At 44.1% G+C, this 18,988-nt stretch overlaps 2 protein-coding genes across 4 annotated transcripts in view; one reads left to right on the top strand and one right to left on the bottom strand.

Moving 5' to 3' along the window:
* Nucleotides 1–11,147, top strand: part of nsd2 (nuclear receptor binding SET domain protein 2) — a 102,293-nt gene extending 91,146 nt beyond the window's left edge. The window contains exons 18-21 of the mRNA XM_055862418.1: nt 4,016–4,157; nt 4,299–4,405; nt 6,140–6,341; nt 10,374–11,147. Of these exons, the coding sequence (XP_055718393.1) occupies nt 4,016–4,157; nt 4,299–4,405; nt 6,140–6,341; nt 10,374–10,537 (615 nt within the window). The 3' untranslated portion in view covers nt 10,538–11,147. The remainder of the gene's footprint in view (nt 1–4,015; nt 4,158–4,298; nt 4,406–6,139; nt 6,342–10,373) is intronic.
* A 95-nt stretch (nt 11,148–11,242) lies between these two features.
* Nucleotides 11,243–18,988, bottom strand: part of LOC129811257 (protein Jade-1-like) — an 82,782-nt gene continuing 75,036 nt past the window's right edge. For all 3 annotated transcript variants that reach the window (XM_055862421.1, XM_055862420.1, XM_055862419.1), the window contains exon 11: nt 11,243–13,280. In XM_055862421.1, the coding sequence (XP_055718396.1) occupies nt 11,962–13,280 (1,319 nt within the window). In that variant the 3' untranslated portion in view covers nt 11,243–11,961. The remainder of the gene's footprint in view (nt 13,281–18,988) is intronic.

Here is an 18,988-nt window from a genome sequence, read left to right as displayed (position 1 = left end):
TGTAGCTCTACTTTAATACTACACATCTATAGCTCTACTTTAATACTACACATCTGTAGCTCTACTTTAATACTACACATCTGTAGCTCTACTTCAATACTATACATCTGTAGCTCTACTTCAATACTACACATATATAGCTGTAGCTCTACTTTAATACTACACATCTGTAGCTCTACTTCAATACTACACATATATAGCTGTAGCTCTACTTCAATACTACACATCTGTAGCTCTGCTTCAATACTACACATCTATAGCTGTAGCTCTACTTTAATACTACACATCTGTAGCTCTACTTTAATACTACACATCTGTAGCTCTACTTCAATACTACACATCTGTAGCTCTGCTTCAATACTACACATCTATAGCTGTAGCTCTACTTCAATACTACACATCTGTAGCTCTACTTCAATACTACACATATATAGCTGTAGCTCTACTTCAATACTACACATCTGTAGCTCTACTTCAATACTACACATATATAGCTGTAGCTCTACTTTAATACTACACATCTGTAGCTCTACTTCAATACTACACATATATAGCTGTAGCTCTACTTCAATACTACACATCTGTAGCTCTGCTTCAATACTACACATCTATAGCTGTAGCTCTACTTTAATACTACACATCTGTAGCTCTACTTTAATACTACACATCTGTAGCTCTGCTTCAATACTACACATCTATAGCTGTAGCTCTACTTCAATACTACACATCTGTAGCTCTGCTTCAATACTACACATCTGTAGCTCTACTTTAATACTACACATCTGTAGCTCTACTTTAATACTACACATCTGTAGCTCTGCTTCAATACTACACATCTGTAGCTCTACTTCAATACTACACATCTATAGCTGTAGCTCTACTTTAATGCTACACAGCTGTAGCTCTACTTCAATACTACTCATCTGTAGCTGTAGCTCTACTTCAATACTACACATCTATAGCTGTAGCTCTACTTTAATACTACACATCTATAGCTGTAGCTCTACTTTAATGCTACACAGCTGTAGCTCTACTTCAATACTACACATCTGTAGCTCTGCTTCAATACTACACATCTATAGCTGTAGCTCTACTTTAATGCTACACAGCTGTAGCTCTACTTCAATACTACACATCTGTAGCTCTGCTTCAATACTACACATCTGTAGCTCTACTTCAATACTACACATCTGTAGTTCTACTTCAATACTACACATCTGTAGCTGTAGCTCTACTTCAATACTACACATCTGTAGTTCTACTTCAATACTACACATCTGTAGCTGTAGCTCTACTTCAATACTACACATCTGTAGCTCTACTTCAATACTACACATCTGTAGCTGTAGCTCTACTTTAATACTACACATCTATAGCTGTAGCTCTACTTCAATACTACACATCTGTAGCTCTACTTCAATACTACACATCTGTAGCTCTGCTTCAATACTACACATCTGTAGCTCTGCTTCAATACTACACATCTGTAGCTCTACTTCAATACTACACATCTGTAGCTCTACTTCAATACTACACATCTGTAGTTCTACTTCAATACTACACATCTGTAGCTGTAGCTCTACTTCAATACTACACATCTGTAGCTCTACTTCAATACTACACATCTGTAGCTCTACTTCAATACTACACATCTGTAGCTCTACTTCAATACTACACATCTGTAGCTCTACTTCAATACTACACATCTGTAGCTCTACTTCAATACTACACATCTGTAGCTCTACTTCAATACTACACATCTGTAGCTCTACTTCAATACTACACATATATAGCTGTAGCTCTACTTCAATACTACACATCTGTAGCTCTACTTCAATACTACACATCTATAGCTGTAGCTCTACTTTAATACTACACATCTATAGCTGTAGCTCTACTTCAATACTACACATCTGTAGCTCTACTTCAATACTACACATCTGTAGCTCTGCTTCAATACTACACATCTGTAGCTCTGCTTCAATACTACACATCTGTAGCTCTACTTCAATACTACACATCTGTAGTTCTACTTCAATACTACACATCTGTAGCTGTAGCTCTACTTCAATACTACACATCTGTAGCTCTACTTCAATACTACACATCTGTAGCTCTACTTCAATACTACACATCTGTAGCTCTACTTCAATACTACACATCTGTAGCTCTACTTCAATACTACACATCTGTAGCTCTACTTCAATACTACACATCTGTAGCTCTACTTCAATACTACACATATATAACTGTAGCTCTACTTCAATACTACACATCTGTAGCTCTGCTTCAATACTACACATCTATAGCTGTAGCTCTACTTTAATACTACACATCTGTAGCTCTACTTTAATACTACACATCTGTAGCTCTGCTTCAATACTACACATCTATAGCTGTAGCTCTACTTCAATACTACACATCTGTAGCTCTGCTTCAATACTACACATCTGTAGCTCTACTTTAATACTACACATCTGTAGCTCTACTTTAATACTACACATCTGTAGCTCTGCTTCAATACTACACATCTGTAGCTCTACTTCAATACTACACATCTATAGCTGTAGCTCTACTTTAATGCTACACAGCTGTAGCTCTACTTCAATACTACTCATCTGTAGCTGTAGCTCTACTTCAATACTACACATCTATAGCTGTAGCTCTACTTTAATACTACACATCTATAGCTGTAGCTCTACTTTAATGCTACACAGCTGTAGCTCTACTTCAATACTACACATCTGTAGCTCTGCTTCAATACTACACATCTATAGCTGTAGCTCTACTTTAATGCTACACATCTGTAGCTCTACTTTAATACTACACATCTGTAGCTCTGCTTCAATACTACACATCTATAGCTGTAGCTCTACTTCAATACTACACATCTGTAGCTCTGCTTCAATACTACACATCTGTAGCTCTACTTTAATACTACACATCTGTAGCTCTACTTTAATACTACACATCTGTAGCTCTGCTTCAATACTACACATCTGTAGCTCTACTTCAATACTACACATCTATAGCTGTAGCTCTACTTTAATGCTACACAGCTGTAGCTCTACTTCAATACTACTCATCTGTAGCTGTAGCTCTACTTCAATACTACACATCTATAGCTGTAGCTCTACTTTAATACTACACATCTATAGCTGTAGCTCTACTTTAATGCTACACAGCTGTAGCTCTACTTCAATACTACACATCTGTAGCTCTGCTTCAATACTACACATCTATAGCTGTAGCTCTACTTTAATGCTACACAGCTGTAGCTCTACTTCAATACTACACATCTGTAGCTCTGCTTCAATACTACACATCTGTAGCTCTACTTCAATACTACACATCTGTAGTTCTACTTCAATACTACACATCTGTAGCTGTAGCTCTACTTCAATACTACACATCTGTAGTTCTACTTCAATACTACACATCTGTAGCTGTAGCTCTACTTCAATACTACACATCTGTAGCTCTACTTCAATACTACACATCTGTAGCTGTAGCTCTACTTTAATACTACACATCTATAGCTGTAGCTCTACTTCAATACTACACATCTGTAGCTCTACTTCAATACTACACATCTGTAGCTCTGCTTCAATACTACACATCTGTAGCTCTGCTTCAATACTACACATCTGTAGCTCTACTTCAATACTACACATCTGTAGTTCTACTTCAATACTACACATCTGTAGCTGTAGCTCTACTTCAATACTACACATCTGTAGCTCTACTTCAATACTACACATCTGTAGCTCTACTTCAATACTACACATCTGTAGCTCTACTTCAATACTACACATCTGTAGCTCTACTTCAATACTACACATCTGTAGCTCTACTTCAATACTACACATCTGTAGCTCTACTTCAATACTACACATCTGTAGCTCTACTTCAATACTACACATCTGTAGCTCTACTTCAATACTACACATCTATAGCTGTATCAATCTTCATCTGTTACTGCATACGTCTTCACCAGCCTGACCTGTGTTTCCAGGACCGGATCATAGACGCCGGGCCTAAAGGGAACTACTCCCGCTTCATGAACCACAGCTGCCAGCCCAACTGTGAGACGCAGAAATGGACGGTGAACGGAGATACCAGGGTTGGGCTCTTCGCTGTCTGTGACATCCCTGCTGGTGAGAACCAACCATCTCCTTGGTCAGGTCATGATTGTAAAAGACTTGGTTAAATGAGGGTAGGCCAAAGACGGCTGTTGTCTTGGTGGTTTGACATCATGCTCAGGGTCAGTTGTAGTAATATTGTGTTGTGGTTTACAGGGACAGAGCTCACCTTTAACTACAACCTGGATTGCCTTGGTAACGAGAAGACTGTGTGTCGCTGTGGGGCTCCCAACTGTAGTGGTTTCCTTGGAGACCGGCCCAAGGTGAGTTGGCTTCTCTTGGTACATACAGAAAAGACAAGTAGATTTTGAACATCCGTACTTTATAACACCTTTAAGAGTGTGAAAGATGACCCCGAAGAACAGATGGAACTCTTGAGGTCCATCTAACAGTCCAAAAATGGGGTCTGTCCGACCTGTTTCCTGTCCAGACCGCTGACTGTTTCCTGTCCAGACCGCTGACTGTTTCCTGTCCAGACCGCTGACTGTTTCCTGTCCAGACCGCTGACTGTTTCCTGTCCAGACCGCTGACTGTTTCCTTTCCAGACCTCTGACTGTTTCCTGTCCAGACCTCTGACTGTTTCCTGTCCAGACCTCTGACTGTTTCCTGTCCAGGCCTCTGACTGTTTCCTGTCCAGACCGCTGACTGTTTCCTGTCCAGACCGCTGACTGTTTCCTGTCCAGACCGCTGACTGTTTCCTGTCCAGACCGCTGACTGTTTCCTGTCCAGACCGCTGACTGTTTCCTGTCCAGACCGCTGACTGTTTCCTGTCCAGACCGCTGACTGTTTCCTGTCCAGACCTCTGACTGTTTCCTGTCCAGACCGCTGGCTGTTTCCTGTCCAGACCGCTGGCTGTTTCCTGTCCAGACCGCTGGCTGTTTCCTGTCCAGACCGCTGGCTGTTTCCTGTCCAGACCGCTGGCTGTTTCCTGTCCAGACCGCTGGCTGTTTCCTGTCCAGACCGCTGGCTGTTTCCTGTCCAGACCGCTGGCTGTTTCCTGTCCAGACCGCTGACTGTTTCCTGTGCAGACCGCTGACTGTTTCCTGTCCAGACCGCTGACTGTTTCCTGTCCAGACCGCTGACTGTTTCCTGTCCAGACCGCTGACTGTTTCCTGTGCAGACCGCTGACTGTTTCCTGTGCAGACCGCTGACTGTTTCCTGTGCAGACCGCTGACTGTTTCCTGTGCAGACCGCTGACTGTTTCCTGTGCAGACCGCTGACTGTTTCCTGTCCAGACCGCTGACTGTTTCCTGTCCAGACCGCTGACTGTTTCCTGTCCAGACCGCTGACTGTTTCCTGTCCAGACCGCTGACTGTTTCCTGTCCAGACCGCTGACTGTTTCCTGTCCAGACCGCTGACTGTCTCCTGTCCAGACCGCTGACTGTCTCCTGTCCAGACCGCTGACTGTCTCCTGTCCAGACCGCTGACTGTCGTTTCCTGTCCAGACCGCTGACTGTCGTTTCCTGTCCAGACCGCTGACTGTCGTTTCCTGTCCAGACCGCTGACTGTCGTTTCCTGTCCAGACCGCTGACTGTCGTTTCCTGTCCAGACCGCTGACTGTCGTTTCCTGTCCAGACCGCTGACTGTCGTTTCCTGTCCAGACCGCTGACTGTCGTTTCCTGTCCAGACCGCTGACTGTCGTTTCCTGTCCAGACCGCTGACTGTCGTTTCCTGTCCAGACCGCTGACTGTCGTTTCCTGTCCAGACCGCTGACTGTCGTTTCCTGTCCAGACCGCTGACTGTCGTTTCCTGTCCAGACCTCTATCTGACTGTCGTTTCCTGTCCAGACCTCTATCTGACTGTCGTTTCCTGTCCAGACCTCTATCTGACTGTCGTTTCCTGTCCAGACCTCTATCTGACTGTCGTTCCCTGTCCAGACCTCTATCTGACTGTCGTTTCCTGTCCAGACCTCTATCTGACTGTCGTTTCCTGTCCAGACCTCTATCTGACTGTCGTTTCCTGTCTAGACCTCTATCTGACTGTTGTTTCCTGTCCAGGCCTCTGGTTTCCAGGCCGCGGAGCCCAAGGGGAAGAAAGCCAAGAAGAAAGTGAAGAAGCGTCGGACGCGGAACGAGGGGAAGGAGTCTGAGGACGACTGTTTCCGCTGTGGAGACGGAGGGCAGCTCGTTCTGTGTGACAGGAAGAGCTGCACCAAGGCCTTCCACCTCTCCTGCCTGGACCGCACCAAGAGACCCTTCGGTAAGACCCTGACCCCTGACCCTTCCACCTCTCCTGCCTGGACCTCACCAAGAGACCCTTCGGTAAGACCCTGACCCCTGACCCTTCCACCTCTCCTGCCTGGACCTCACCAAGAGACCCTTCGGTAAGACCCTGACCCCTGACCCTTCCACCTCTCCTGCCTGGACCTCACCAAGAGACCCTTCGGTAAGACCCTGACCCCTGACCCTTCCACCTCTCCTGCCTGGACCTCACCAAGAGACCCTTCGGTAAGACCCTGACCCCTGACCCTTCCACCTCTCCTGCCTGGACCTCACCAAGAGACCCTTCGGTAAGACCCTGACCCCTGACCCTTCCACCTCTCCTGCCTGGACCTCACCAAGAGACCCTTCGGTAAGACCCTGACCCCTGACCCTTCCACCTCTCCTGCCTGGACCTCACCAAGAGACCCTTCGGTAAGACCCTGACCCCTGACCCTTCCACCTCTCCTGCCTGGACCTCACCAAGAGACCCTTCGGTAAGACCCTGACCCCTGACCCTTGACCCTTCCACCTCTCCTGCCTGGACCTCACCAAGAGACCCTTCGGTAAGACCCTGACCCCTGACCCTTCCACCTCTCCTGCCTGGACCTCACCAAGAGACCCTTCGGTAAGACCCTGACCCCTGACCCTTCCACCTCTCCTGCCTGGACCTCACCAAGAGACCCTTCGGTAAGACCCTGACCCCTGACCCTTCCACCTCCCCTGCCTGGACCTCACCAAGAGACCCTTCGGTAAGACCCTGACCCCTGACCCTTCCACCTCTCCTGCCTGGACCTCACCAAGAGACCCTTCGGTAAGACCCTGACCCTTCCACCTCTCCTGCCTGGACCTCACCAAGAGACCCTTCGGTAAGACCCTGACCCCTGACCCTTCCACCTCTCCTGCCTGGACCTCACCAAGAGACCCTTCGGTAAGACCCTGACCCCTGACCCTTCCACCTCTCCTGCCTGGACCTCACCAAGAGACCCTTCGGTAAGACCCTGACCCCTGACCCTTGACCCTTCCACCTCTCCTGCCTGGACCTCACCAAGAGACCCTTCGGTAAGACCCTGACCCCTGACCCTTCCACCTCTCCTGCCTGGACCTCACCAAGAGACCCTTCGGTAAGACCCTGACCCCTGACCCTTCCACCTCTCCTGCCTGGACCTCACCAAGAGACCCTTCGGTAAGACCCTGACCCCTGACCCTTCCACCTCCCCTGCCTGGACCTCACCAAGAGACCCTTCGGTAAGACCCTGACCCCTGACCCTTCCACCTCTCCTGCCTGGACCTCACCAAGAGACCCTTTGTTAGACACAAACTTCTACCTCTGGATAGATGGATATTCTAATGTTATGTGTATATTATATTTCAGGGCGCTGGGACTGTGTACAGGACCAATCAAAAGTATGGACACCTACTTATTCCAGGGTTTTTCTGTACTTTTACTAGTTTCTACATTGTAGAATAAGTGTTGACATCAAAACTAGGAAATAACACGTGGAATCATGTAGTAACCAAAATCTATTTTATATTTGAAGTTCTTCAAAGTAGCCACTCTTGGCATTCTCTCAACCAAAACATTTCTGCATCATTGAAGGTCCCCGAGAAAACAGTGGCCTCCATCGTTCTTAAATGGAAGTTTGGAACCACCAAGGCCTTGGTCAGGCAGGTGACCAAGAACCTGATGGTCACTCAGAGCTCCAGAGTTCCTCTTTAAAGATGGCTGTCCTTTTGGAAGGTTCTCCCATCTCTGCAGCACTCCGACAATCAAGCCTTTATGGTACAGTAAAAGACGCAGCCCGCTTGGAATTTACCAAAAGGCACCTAAAGGACTCTGACCATCAGAAACAAGATTCTCTGGTCTGATGAAACTCTTTGGCCTGAATGCCAAGCGTCATGTCTGGAGGAAACCTGGTACCATCCCTACGGTGAAGCATGGTGGTGGCAGCATCATGCTGTGGGGATGTTTTTCAGCGGCAGGGACTGGGAGATTAGTTAGGATCAAGGCAAAGATGAATGGAGCAAAGTACAGAGATCCTTGATGAAAGCCTGCTTCAGAGAGAAGGTTCACCTTCACAACGACCCTAAGCAAACAGCCAAAACAACGTAGGAGTGGCTTCGGGACAAGTCTCTGAATGTCCTTGAGTGGCCCAGCCAGAGCCTGGACTTGAACCCGATCGAACATCTCTGGAGAGACTTGAAATTAGCTGTGCAGCGACACTCCCGATCTAACCTGACAGAGCTTGAGAGGATCTGGGAGAAACTCCTTAAATCTGCCAAGCTTGTAGCGTCATACCCAAGAAGACTCAAGGTGCTTCAACAAAGTTCTGAGGAAAGGGTCTGAATACTTGTAAATAGATATTTCAAAGCAAAAATTGTCCATTTAAAATAACAAATTGATCATAAATACAGTGTAGACATTGTTAATGTTGTAAATGACTATTGTAGCTGGAAATTGCATATTTTTTATGGAATATCTACATAGGAATACAGAGGTCCATTATCAGCAACCATCACTCCTGTGTTCCAATGGCACATTGTGTTAGCTAATCCAAGTTTATCATTTTAAAAGGCTAATTGATCATTAGAAAACCGTTTTGCAATTATGTTAGCAGAGCTGAAAACTGTTCTGATTAAAGAAGCAATAAACCTGGCCTTCTTTAGACTAGTTGAGTATCTGGAGCATCAGCATTTGTGGGTTCGATTACAGGCTCGAAATGGCCAGAAACAAAGGACTTTTCTGAAACTCATCAGTCTATTCTTGTTCTGAGAAATGAAGGCTATTCCATGAGAGAAATTGCCAAGAAACTGAAGATCTCGTACAACGCTGTGTATTACTCCCTTCACAGAACAGCGCAAACTGGCTCTAACCAGAATAGAAAGAGGAGTGGGAGGCCCCGGTGCACAACTGAGCAAGAGGACAAGTACATTAGAGTGTCTAGTTTGAGAAACAGACGCCTCACAAGTCCTCAACTGGCAGCTTCATTAAATAGTACCCGCAAAACACCAGTCTCAACAGTGAAGAGGCGACTCCGGGACGGGACGCTGGCCTTCTAGGCAGAGTTCCTGTACTTTTGTCCATCTTAATCTTTTATTGGCTAGTCTGAGATATGGCTTTTTCTTTGCAACTCTGCCTAGAAGGCCGAGTGTTTTGCGAAGCTGCCAGTTGAGGACTTGAGGTGTTCGTTTCTCAAATTAAACACACTAATGTACTTGTCCTGCTCAGTTGTGCACCGGGACCTCCCACTCTTTCTATTCTGGTTAGAGCCAGTTTGGCATGGAAAAGCCATTTCTCAGAATAGACCGAGTTTCTGTCCATTTTCAGCCTGTAATCAAACCCACAAATGCTGATACTCCAGATACTCAACTAGTCAGTTTTATTCCTTCTTTAACCAGAACAGTTTTCAGCTGTGCTAACATAATTACAAAAGGGTTTTCTAATGATCAATTAGCCTTTTAAAATGATAAACTTGGATTAGCTAACACAACGTGCCATTGGAACACAGGAGTGATGGTTGCTGATAATGGGCCTCTGTACACCTATGTAGATATTCCGTAAAAAATCTGCCGTTTCCAGCTACAATAGTCATTTACAAGTTTAACAATGTCTGCTGTATTTCTGATCTATCAATGTTATTTTAATAGAAATGTCCTTGTTTTTTAAAGAAAAATATTTGTCTAAGTGACCCCAAACTTTTGAACGGTAGTGTGTATGCTGATCAAAAATATAAACCCAACAATTTCAAAGAGTTACAGTTCATAGAAGCAAATCAGTCAATTTAAATCAATAAATTGGGCTCTAATCTATAGATTTCACATGACTGGGCAGGGGCGCAGCCATGCGTGGGCCTAGACACACCCAGCCAATTTGAATATAACATTTCAGGGATTGTTTTCTATATTTCAGCTCACGAAACAACGTTGCCTTTTTGTTCAGTGCATGTTGTTATATTTCAGGGCGCTGGGACTATATAACATAATGTGTTAGTTGTATAATAGATATTATAATGGTTAGTATGTTATATTTCAGGGCGCTGGGATTGCCCGTGGCACCACTGTGACGTGTGTGGGAAGCCATCTGAAGTGTTCTGCCAGCTGTGCCCCAACTCATTCTGCAAGAACCACCAGGAGGGGGCGCTGCGGCCCTGGCCCCACACCGGACAGCTCTGCTGCCAGGAGCACGATGACCCCTGACTGGGAGACGCTGACCTGCAGCAGAACAGGACCCAACTTCATTATAATGTTTTCAATATGACTGACAGCACTGTTATGTATGCCTCTCTCATCAGGGATTTTCCTCTACAGCTCATTCAACCAATCAGGTCATTTTACACTCAGCCAGCCAATCGGGTCCTTCCACCTGTTGTAACTCGTCTGCACTGGTAGAGAAGCACAAAGACGGCAGAGACAACATGGCACCTCAGACCCAGCATTAGTCTCATCACCCCAGTAGTGTTTTATATGTATATATATATGTGTGTGTATATGAAAGACCAAAATTATAATACTGGAATATTGTTAGTACCAGATTGAATCTGTTTTTATCTGAAGTAAAATGGTAAGACTCTGGATAGGTCTTGACTTACTATATAGACAAGTACTGCATATTATTTTAATTTGAACTAATTGTTTTCATTTGAGATGTGATACCCACCTGTTCAGTGTTATTAAAGCACAGAGCTGAAACCTTTTTGTGGACTTTAACTCCCATCACCGCTGACCAGGTCATCAATATGTACCTGTGGCTTTAATACCGGAATAAAGAGGAGTTTATTGAAGTTAGTTCAGTTTGTGGTCCATGATCTGCTGGAGAAAAGTCTGGAACATTTACACATTGTCTGATGACAGCTGATCTCCCTTATCTGTCCAGGAAACCAGCCCAGAGGGAACACATTGAGGTGATTTAAGAGTGAATTTATTTAAGACATGACAGAACTGGTCATTTGCATAACGATAATGCAGCAAAATGTTTTTCTGTAAAAATAATTTATTCCAAGCTTAGCCATCCTGTCTTAGTGCAAACACTGATAATAAAGATAGGCACATGAGTCCCAGGCAAGGAAATGGTTTCATTCTCCATGAAGCCTCTGATCAGTTTCGCCTTATAGACAGATCCTAGACCTGCCGTATCGCTGCAATGTTCCTGTGTTAGTGGAGACTGCAAACGCAGCATTTGTCCAGACAATCCCACCATATAACAGTTCAATACCCAGCCACCTCCACAGCATCAGCCCCTGTTGGTTTTCTAGAAATATTAGACTCACTGCTGGGAAGTATAGAAAGGGGTGGTTTCAGGTTTAATTCATTTTCTACTAATCATTAATGCTTGACCATTCTTCAATTGCAAGTGCTATAATGTGATTTTGAAACTACAAATTAAAATACATGGCTTCAACAAAAACCAGTTGTCAGGTGTGATTGTGTTGAGGCTATGAGCATGTCTACAGTTAATTGGCATAATACATTCACTGAAAAAATAATCTTAACAGAATTGAAAATATATACAACCTTACAAATGATAATAAATAATCAGTTGTGTAAATGTGATTATAAAAAGCGACCTCGGGCTAGCTTCATTTTCTATTAACACGGTGTTGCATCTCAGTAGGATGATGTCATCAGGAGGCTAGAACCCCTTGGTGGATGATGTCAGAGCCATAGGCCCCACCCCTCAGCTGGTGGGCATGGCATGCCTTCATGTCCAACCCACTGGGCGGAGTTTCAGAGTTAGCAGAGGAGTACCCATCGCTCTCTGTACGGAGTCGTCTCCTGGGGTACGACGGCTCTCTGTGCTGTGGTCTGCGCTGTGGGGGGTTGGGAGGTCTGCGCTGTGGGGGGTTAGGAGGTCTGTGCTGTGGGGGGTTGGGGAGTCTGTGCTGTGGGGGGTTGGGAGGTCTGCGCTGTGGGGGGTTGGGAGGTCTGTGCTGTGGGGGGTTGGGAGGTCTGTGCTGTGGGGGGTTGGGAAGTCTGTCCTGTGGGGGGTTGGGAGGTCTGTGCTGTGGGGGGTTGGGAGGTCTGCGCTGTGGGGGGTTAGGAAGTCTGTCCTGTGGGGGGTTGGGGTTTGATGGCTCCTCCTTTGGCCTCTCACTCCTCTTTGGGATTCTGAACTTACCCCAGTTCTTAAGATGGCTGCCACCAGGCCCACTGGCCAGCCAGCTGTTGTGTTTGGTTGTCATGGATACAGTGGTGTCTCTGGGGTCTGATTGGCTGTCTGTTCCGCTGAGCCTCACCTTCCTCTCCTTCACTTCAGTCACATGATCACTAACCCTAACCCTCGTTAACCTGACCCTGGCCTCAGTCACATGATCACTAACCCTAACCCTCGTTAACCTGACCCTAGCCTCAGTCACATTATGAACCTTGACCCTAGTTAACCTAACCCGAGCTTCACTCATTCTATTGGCTGGTTTAGCATCAGTCATATCACTGAGCCTACTGGCCTTTGACCCCAGTCTGGTTTTGGCTTTGATTGGAGAGCTTTCCTTGAGTCCTCTCCTCCCCTCTGTTCCATGGTCCTCCTCTCCTGTCTTCTCGTCCATTCCCTGGTCCGTCTCTCCTCTCCTCCTCTTTCTCCTCTCCGTTATCTGGTCCTCTCCTCTCCTGCTCTTCTGTTGCTGCTCAGATTCTGGGGCCTCCTTCCTCAGGCTCCTCCTATCCTCTATTCTGGGTCTGCCGCTCTCTCTACTTTCTGTCTTCAGTTTGCTGGAGTTGTTGCCTGTCTGTCCTCTGGTATGATTGTCTGTCTGTCCTCTGGTATGATTGTCTGTCTGTCCTCTGATGTGTCTACCCCCCTCAGTCAGATTGTGTAGTAGATGTAGGCCTCCTCTCCGGTGCCCTCCCCTCCCTCGGTCTCTCCTCTGGGTCTTCAGGCCGCTGTACCCCAACACCGCCACTGGAGCCGAAACCACACTGAGACGGACGCTGTGGTTCAGACACCCTGATGAAGACAACACAGGTTCAACTGGACATTACACGGCTCTTCCTAAAGAGGGAAATCTTCCACATTTAAACATCAGGAACATTAATATCCAACAAGGACACAGTAAACATGTCATCCCCATGAATGATGCAACACCCCCACCCCCCCCCCTTGGGCCAATCACTTTTAAAATGCTGTATCTCCATAGCAAGACGCATCATTCATCCAAAATCGGGCCAAAGGTATCTAAGATATTGTGTGGGTTAGCTAGACTTATATCCCTGAGCATGTGTGCCAAATCTCATCACTGAGTCAAACATGTGCCTGTTACAGCGCCACCGTGTGGTCGATATGAATGTTCTTGCATATGTTGAGTCTTGAAAGTTTGCAACATGTGTATCAAATTGTGTTACAATTAGGGCTGTCAAAGTTAACGCTGTTTTCTATGCCATGTTTGATTTTTTACACATTTAACCACATGTCCATTCACCGCACAGGCCCTCTAAGCGCACGTGTTAGAGGCCCCCATTTCCCATGGACACTGCACTCAGTGACGTAGTTATGTAGTGCTGTTGGTCTTTATTGTGGTGTGCGCAATCACACTATGCTAACCCTAACCCAATCACACTATGCTAACCCTAACCCAATCACACTATGCTAACCCCAACCCAATCACACTATGCTAACCCCAACCCAATCACACTATGCTAACCCAATCACACTATGCTAACCCTAACCCAATCACACTATGCTAACCCTAACCCAATCACACTATGCTAACCCAATCACACTATGCTAACCCCAACCCAATCACACTATGCTAACCCTAACCCAATCACACTATGCTAACCCTAACCCAATCACACTATGCTAACCCAATCACACTATGCTAACCCAATCACACTATGCTAACCCAATCACACTATGCTAACTTTAATAACCCAATCACACTATGCTAACCCAATCACACTATGCTAACTTTAATAACCCAATCACACTATGCTAACTTTAATAACCCAATCACACTATGCTAACCCAATCACACTATGCTAACCCAATCACACTATGCTAACTTTAACCAATCACAATATGCTAACCTTAACCCAATCACACTATGCTAACCCTAACCCAATCACACTATGCTAACCCTAACCCAATCACACTATGCTAACCCTAACCCAATCACACTATGCTAACCCAATCACACTATGCTAACCCAATCACACTATGCTAACCCAATCACACTATGCTAACCCAATCACACTATGCTAACCCAATCACACTATGCTAACCCAATCACACTATGCTAACCCTAACCCAATAACACTATGCTAACTTTAATAACCCATGCACACTATGCTAACCCTAACCCAATCACACTATGCTAACCCTAACCCAATCACACTATGCTAACCCAATCACACTATGCTAACTTTAATAACCCATGCACACTATGCTAACCCTAACCCAATCACAATATGCTAACCTTAACCAATCACAATATGCTAACCTTAACCCAATCACACTATGCTAACCCAATCACACTATGCTAACCCTAACCCAATCACACTATGCTAACCCTAACCCAATCACACTATGCTAACCCAATCACACTATGCTAACCCAATCACACTATGCTAACCCAATCACACTATGCTAACCCAATCACACTATGCTAACCCTAACCCAATCACACTATGCTAACTTTAATAACCCATGCACACTATGCTAACCCTAACCCAATCACAATATGCTAACCTTAACCAATCACACTATGCTAACCCTAACCCAATCACACTATGCTAACCCTAACCCAATCACACTATGCTAACCCTAACCCAATCACACTATGCTAACCCAATCACACTATGCTAACTTTAATAACCCATGCACACTATGCTAACCCTAACCCAATCACAATATGCTAACCTTAACCAATCACAATATGCTAACCTTAACCCAATCACACTATGCTAACCCAATCACACTATGCTAACCCTAACCCAATCACACTATGCTAACCCTAACCCAATCACACTATGCTAACCCAATCACACTATGCTAACCCAATCACACTATGCTAACCCAATCACACTATGCTAACCCAATCACACTATGCTAACCCTAACCCAATCACACTATGCTAACTTTAATAACCCATGCACACTATGCTAACCCTAACCCAATCACACTATGCTAACCCTAACCCAATCACAATATGCTAACCTTAACCAATCACACTATGCTAACCCTAACCCAATCACACTATGCTAACCCTAACCCAATCACACTATGCTAACCCTAACCCAATCACACTATGCTAACCCAATCACACTATGCTAACTTTAATAACCCATGCACACTATGCTAACCCTAACCCAATCACAATATGCTAACCTTAACCAATCACAATATGCTAACCTTAACCCAATCACACTATGCTAACCCTAACCCAATCACACTATGCTAACCCTAACCCAATCACACTATGCTAACCCAATCACACTATGCTAACTTTAACCAATCACAATATGCTAACCTTAACCCAATCACACTATGCTAACCCAATCACACTATGCTAACCCAATCACACTATGCTAACTTTAATAACCCAATCACACTATGCTAACCCAATCACACTATGCTAACCCTAACCCAATCACACTATGCTAACCCAATCACACTATGCTAACTTTAACCAATCACAATATGCTAACCTTAACCCAATCACACTATGCTAACCCTAACCCAATCACACTATGCTAACCCAATCACACTATGCTAACCCAATCACACTATGCTAACTTTAATAACCCAATCACACTATGCTAACCCAATCACACTATGCTAACCCTAACCCAATCACACTATGCTAACCCAATCACACTATGCTAACTTTAACCAATCACAATATGCTAACCTTAACCCAATCACACTATGCTAACCCTAACCCAATCACACTATGCTAACCCTAACCCAATCACACTATGCTAACCCAATCACACTATGCTAACTTTAATAACCCATGCACACTATGCTAACCCTAACCCAATCACAATATGCTAACCTTAACCAATCACAATATGCTAACCTTAACCCAATCACACTATGCTAACCCAATCACACTATGCTAACCCTAACCCAATCACACTATGCTAACCCTAACCCAATCACACTATGCTAACCCTAACCCAATCACACTATGCTAACCCTAACCCAATCACACTATGCTAACTTTAATAACCCAATCACACTATGCTAACTTTAATAACCCAATCACACTATGCTAACTTTAATAACCCAATCACACTATGCTAACCCTAACCCAATCACACTATGCTAACCCTAACCCAATCACACTATGCTAACTTTAATAACCCAATCACACTATGCTAACTTTAATAACCCAATCACACTATGCTAACTTTAATAACCCAATCACACTATGCTAACCCAATCACACTATGCTAACCCTAACCCAGTCACACTATGCTAACTTTAATAACCCAATCACACTATGCTAACTTTAATAACCCAATCACACTATGCTAACTTTAATAACCCAATCACACTATGCTAACCCAATCACACTATGCTAATCCTAACCCAATCACACTATGCTAACCCAATCACACTATGCTAACTTTAATAACCCAATCACACTATGCTAACCCAATCACACTATGCTAAGCCTAACCCAATCACACTATGCTAACTTTAATAACCCAATCACACTATGCTAACTTTAATAACCCAATCACACTATGCTAACCCTAACCCAGTCACACTATGCTAACTTTAATAACCCAATCACACTATGCTAACTTTAATAACCCAATCACACTATGCTAACTTTAATAACCCAATCACACTATGCTAACCCAATCACACTATGCTAATCCTAACCCAATCACACTATGCTAACCCAATCACACTATGCTAACTTTAATAACCCAATCACACTATGCTAACCCAATCACACTATGCTAAGCCTAACCCAATCACACTATGCTAACTTTAATAACCCAATCACACTATGCTAACTTTAATAACCCAATCACACTATGCTAACCCTAACCCAATCACACTATGCTAACCCTAACCCAATCACACTATGCTAACCCTAACCCAATCACACTATGCTAACCCTATCACACTATGCTAACCCTAACCCAATCACACTATGCTAACCCTAACCCAATCACACTATGCGCACAGCTTGGAACAATTGTACAGAAGTACAGTAGCTAGCTATGCTAACGTCGCCATTGTAACTATTTTGGTTAGCTGAATTATGTGTTATTAATTATGCTATGGCTGAATGCCTCTTAATATAACCAGTGATTTATAATCAGAACATCCATCCCATTTAGAATCAGAACATCCATCCCATTTAGAATCAGGACATCCATCCCATTTAGAATCAGGACATCCATCCCATTTAGAATCAGAACATCCATCCCATTTAGAATCAGAACATCCATCCCATTTAGAATCAAGACATCCATCCCATTTAGAATCAGAACATCCATCCCATTTAGAATCAGAACATCCATCCCATTTAGAATCAAGACATCCATCCCATTTAGAATCAGAACATCCATCCCATTTAGAATCAGAACATCCATCCCATTTAGAATCAGAACATCCATCCCATTTAGAATCAGGACATCCATCCCATTTAGAATCAGAACATCCATCCCATTTAGAATCAGAACATCCATCCCATTTAGAATCAGAACATCCATCCCATTTAGAATCAGAACATCCATCCCATTTAGAATCAGAACATCCATCCCATTTAGAATCAGAACATCCATCCCATTTAGAATCAGAACATCCATCCCATTTAGAATCAAGACATCCATCCCATTTAGAATCAGAACATCCATCCCATTTAGAATCAGAACATCCATCCCATTTAGAATCAGAACATCCATCCCATTTAGAATCAGAACATCCATCCCATTTAGAATCAGAACATCCATCCCATTTAGAATCAGAACATCCATCCCATTTAGAATCAGGACATCCATCCCATTTAGAATCAAGACATCCATCCCATTTAGAATCAGAACATCCATCCCATTTAGAATCAGAACATCCATCCCATTTAGAATCAGAACATCCATCCCATTTAGAATCAGAACATCCATCCCATTTAGAATCAGGACATCCATCCCATTTAGAATCAAGACATCCATCCCATTTAGAATCAAGACATCCATCCCATTTAGATACGGTTTTTGTTGCCAGGTCAAAAGATTGTAATATCCTGTGTTTCCCCAAGTCATGGCTGACATGAAAAATATAAAATCTAGCTGTTTTTCTATACATCGGCAGGATAGAACGACAGGGTCGGGTAAGCTCAGAGGGTGTCTCTTAACAACAGCTGGTGTGCGACCTCTAATATTAAGGAAGTGTCAAGGTTCTGCTCTCCTCATTTAGAAAACCTCATGATAAGCTGTAGACATGTTTCACATTATAGTCATTTAGCAGACTCTTATCTGGTGTGACTAACATTTAGTGCATTCATCTTAAGATAGCTAGGTGGGACAACAACATATCACTGTCATAGTAGCTATCAGTGACGTCTGAGCTAGTAAAAAAAATATATATATATTTTTCTTTACATGCGATTTAGTTCCCGAAAGGAATTATTTTTTCCCTTGATGACACAAGCGGGGAGCCCAGCCAACAGCGAGTTGCAGTAGTCCAGAGGGAGA

Source organism: Salvelinus fontinalis, chromosome 15 (genome assembly GCF_029448725.1).
Source record: "Salvelinus fontinalis isolate EN_2023a chromosome 15, ASM2944872v1, whole genome shotgun sequence".
NCBI classification, from domain to species: Eukaryota; Metazoa; Chordata; class Actinopteri; order Salmoniformes; family Salmonidae; genus Salvelinus; species Salvelinus fontinalis.
This window is presented reverse-complemented; position numbering and strand designations above follow the sequence as displayed.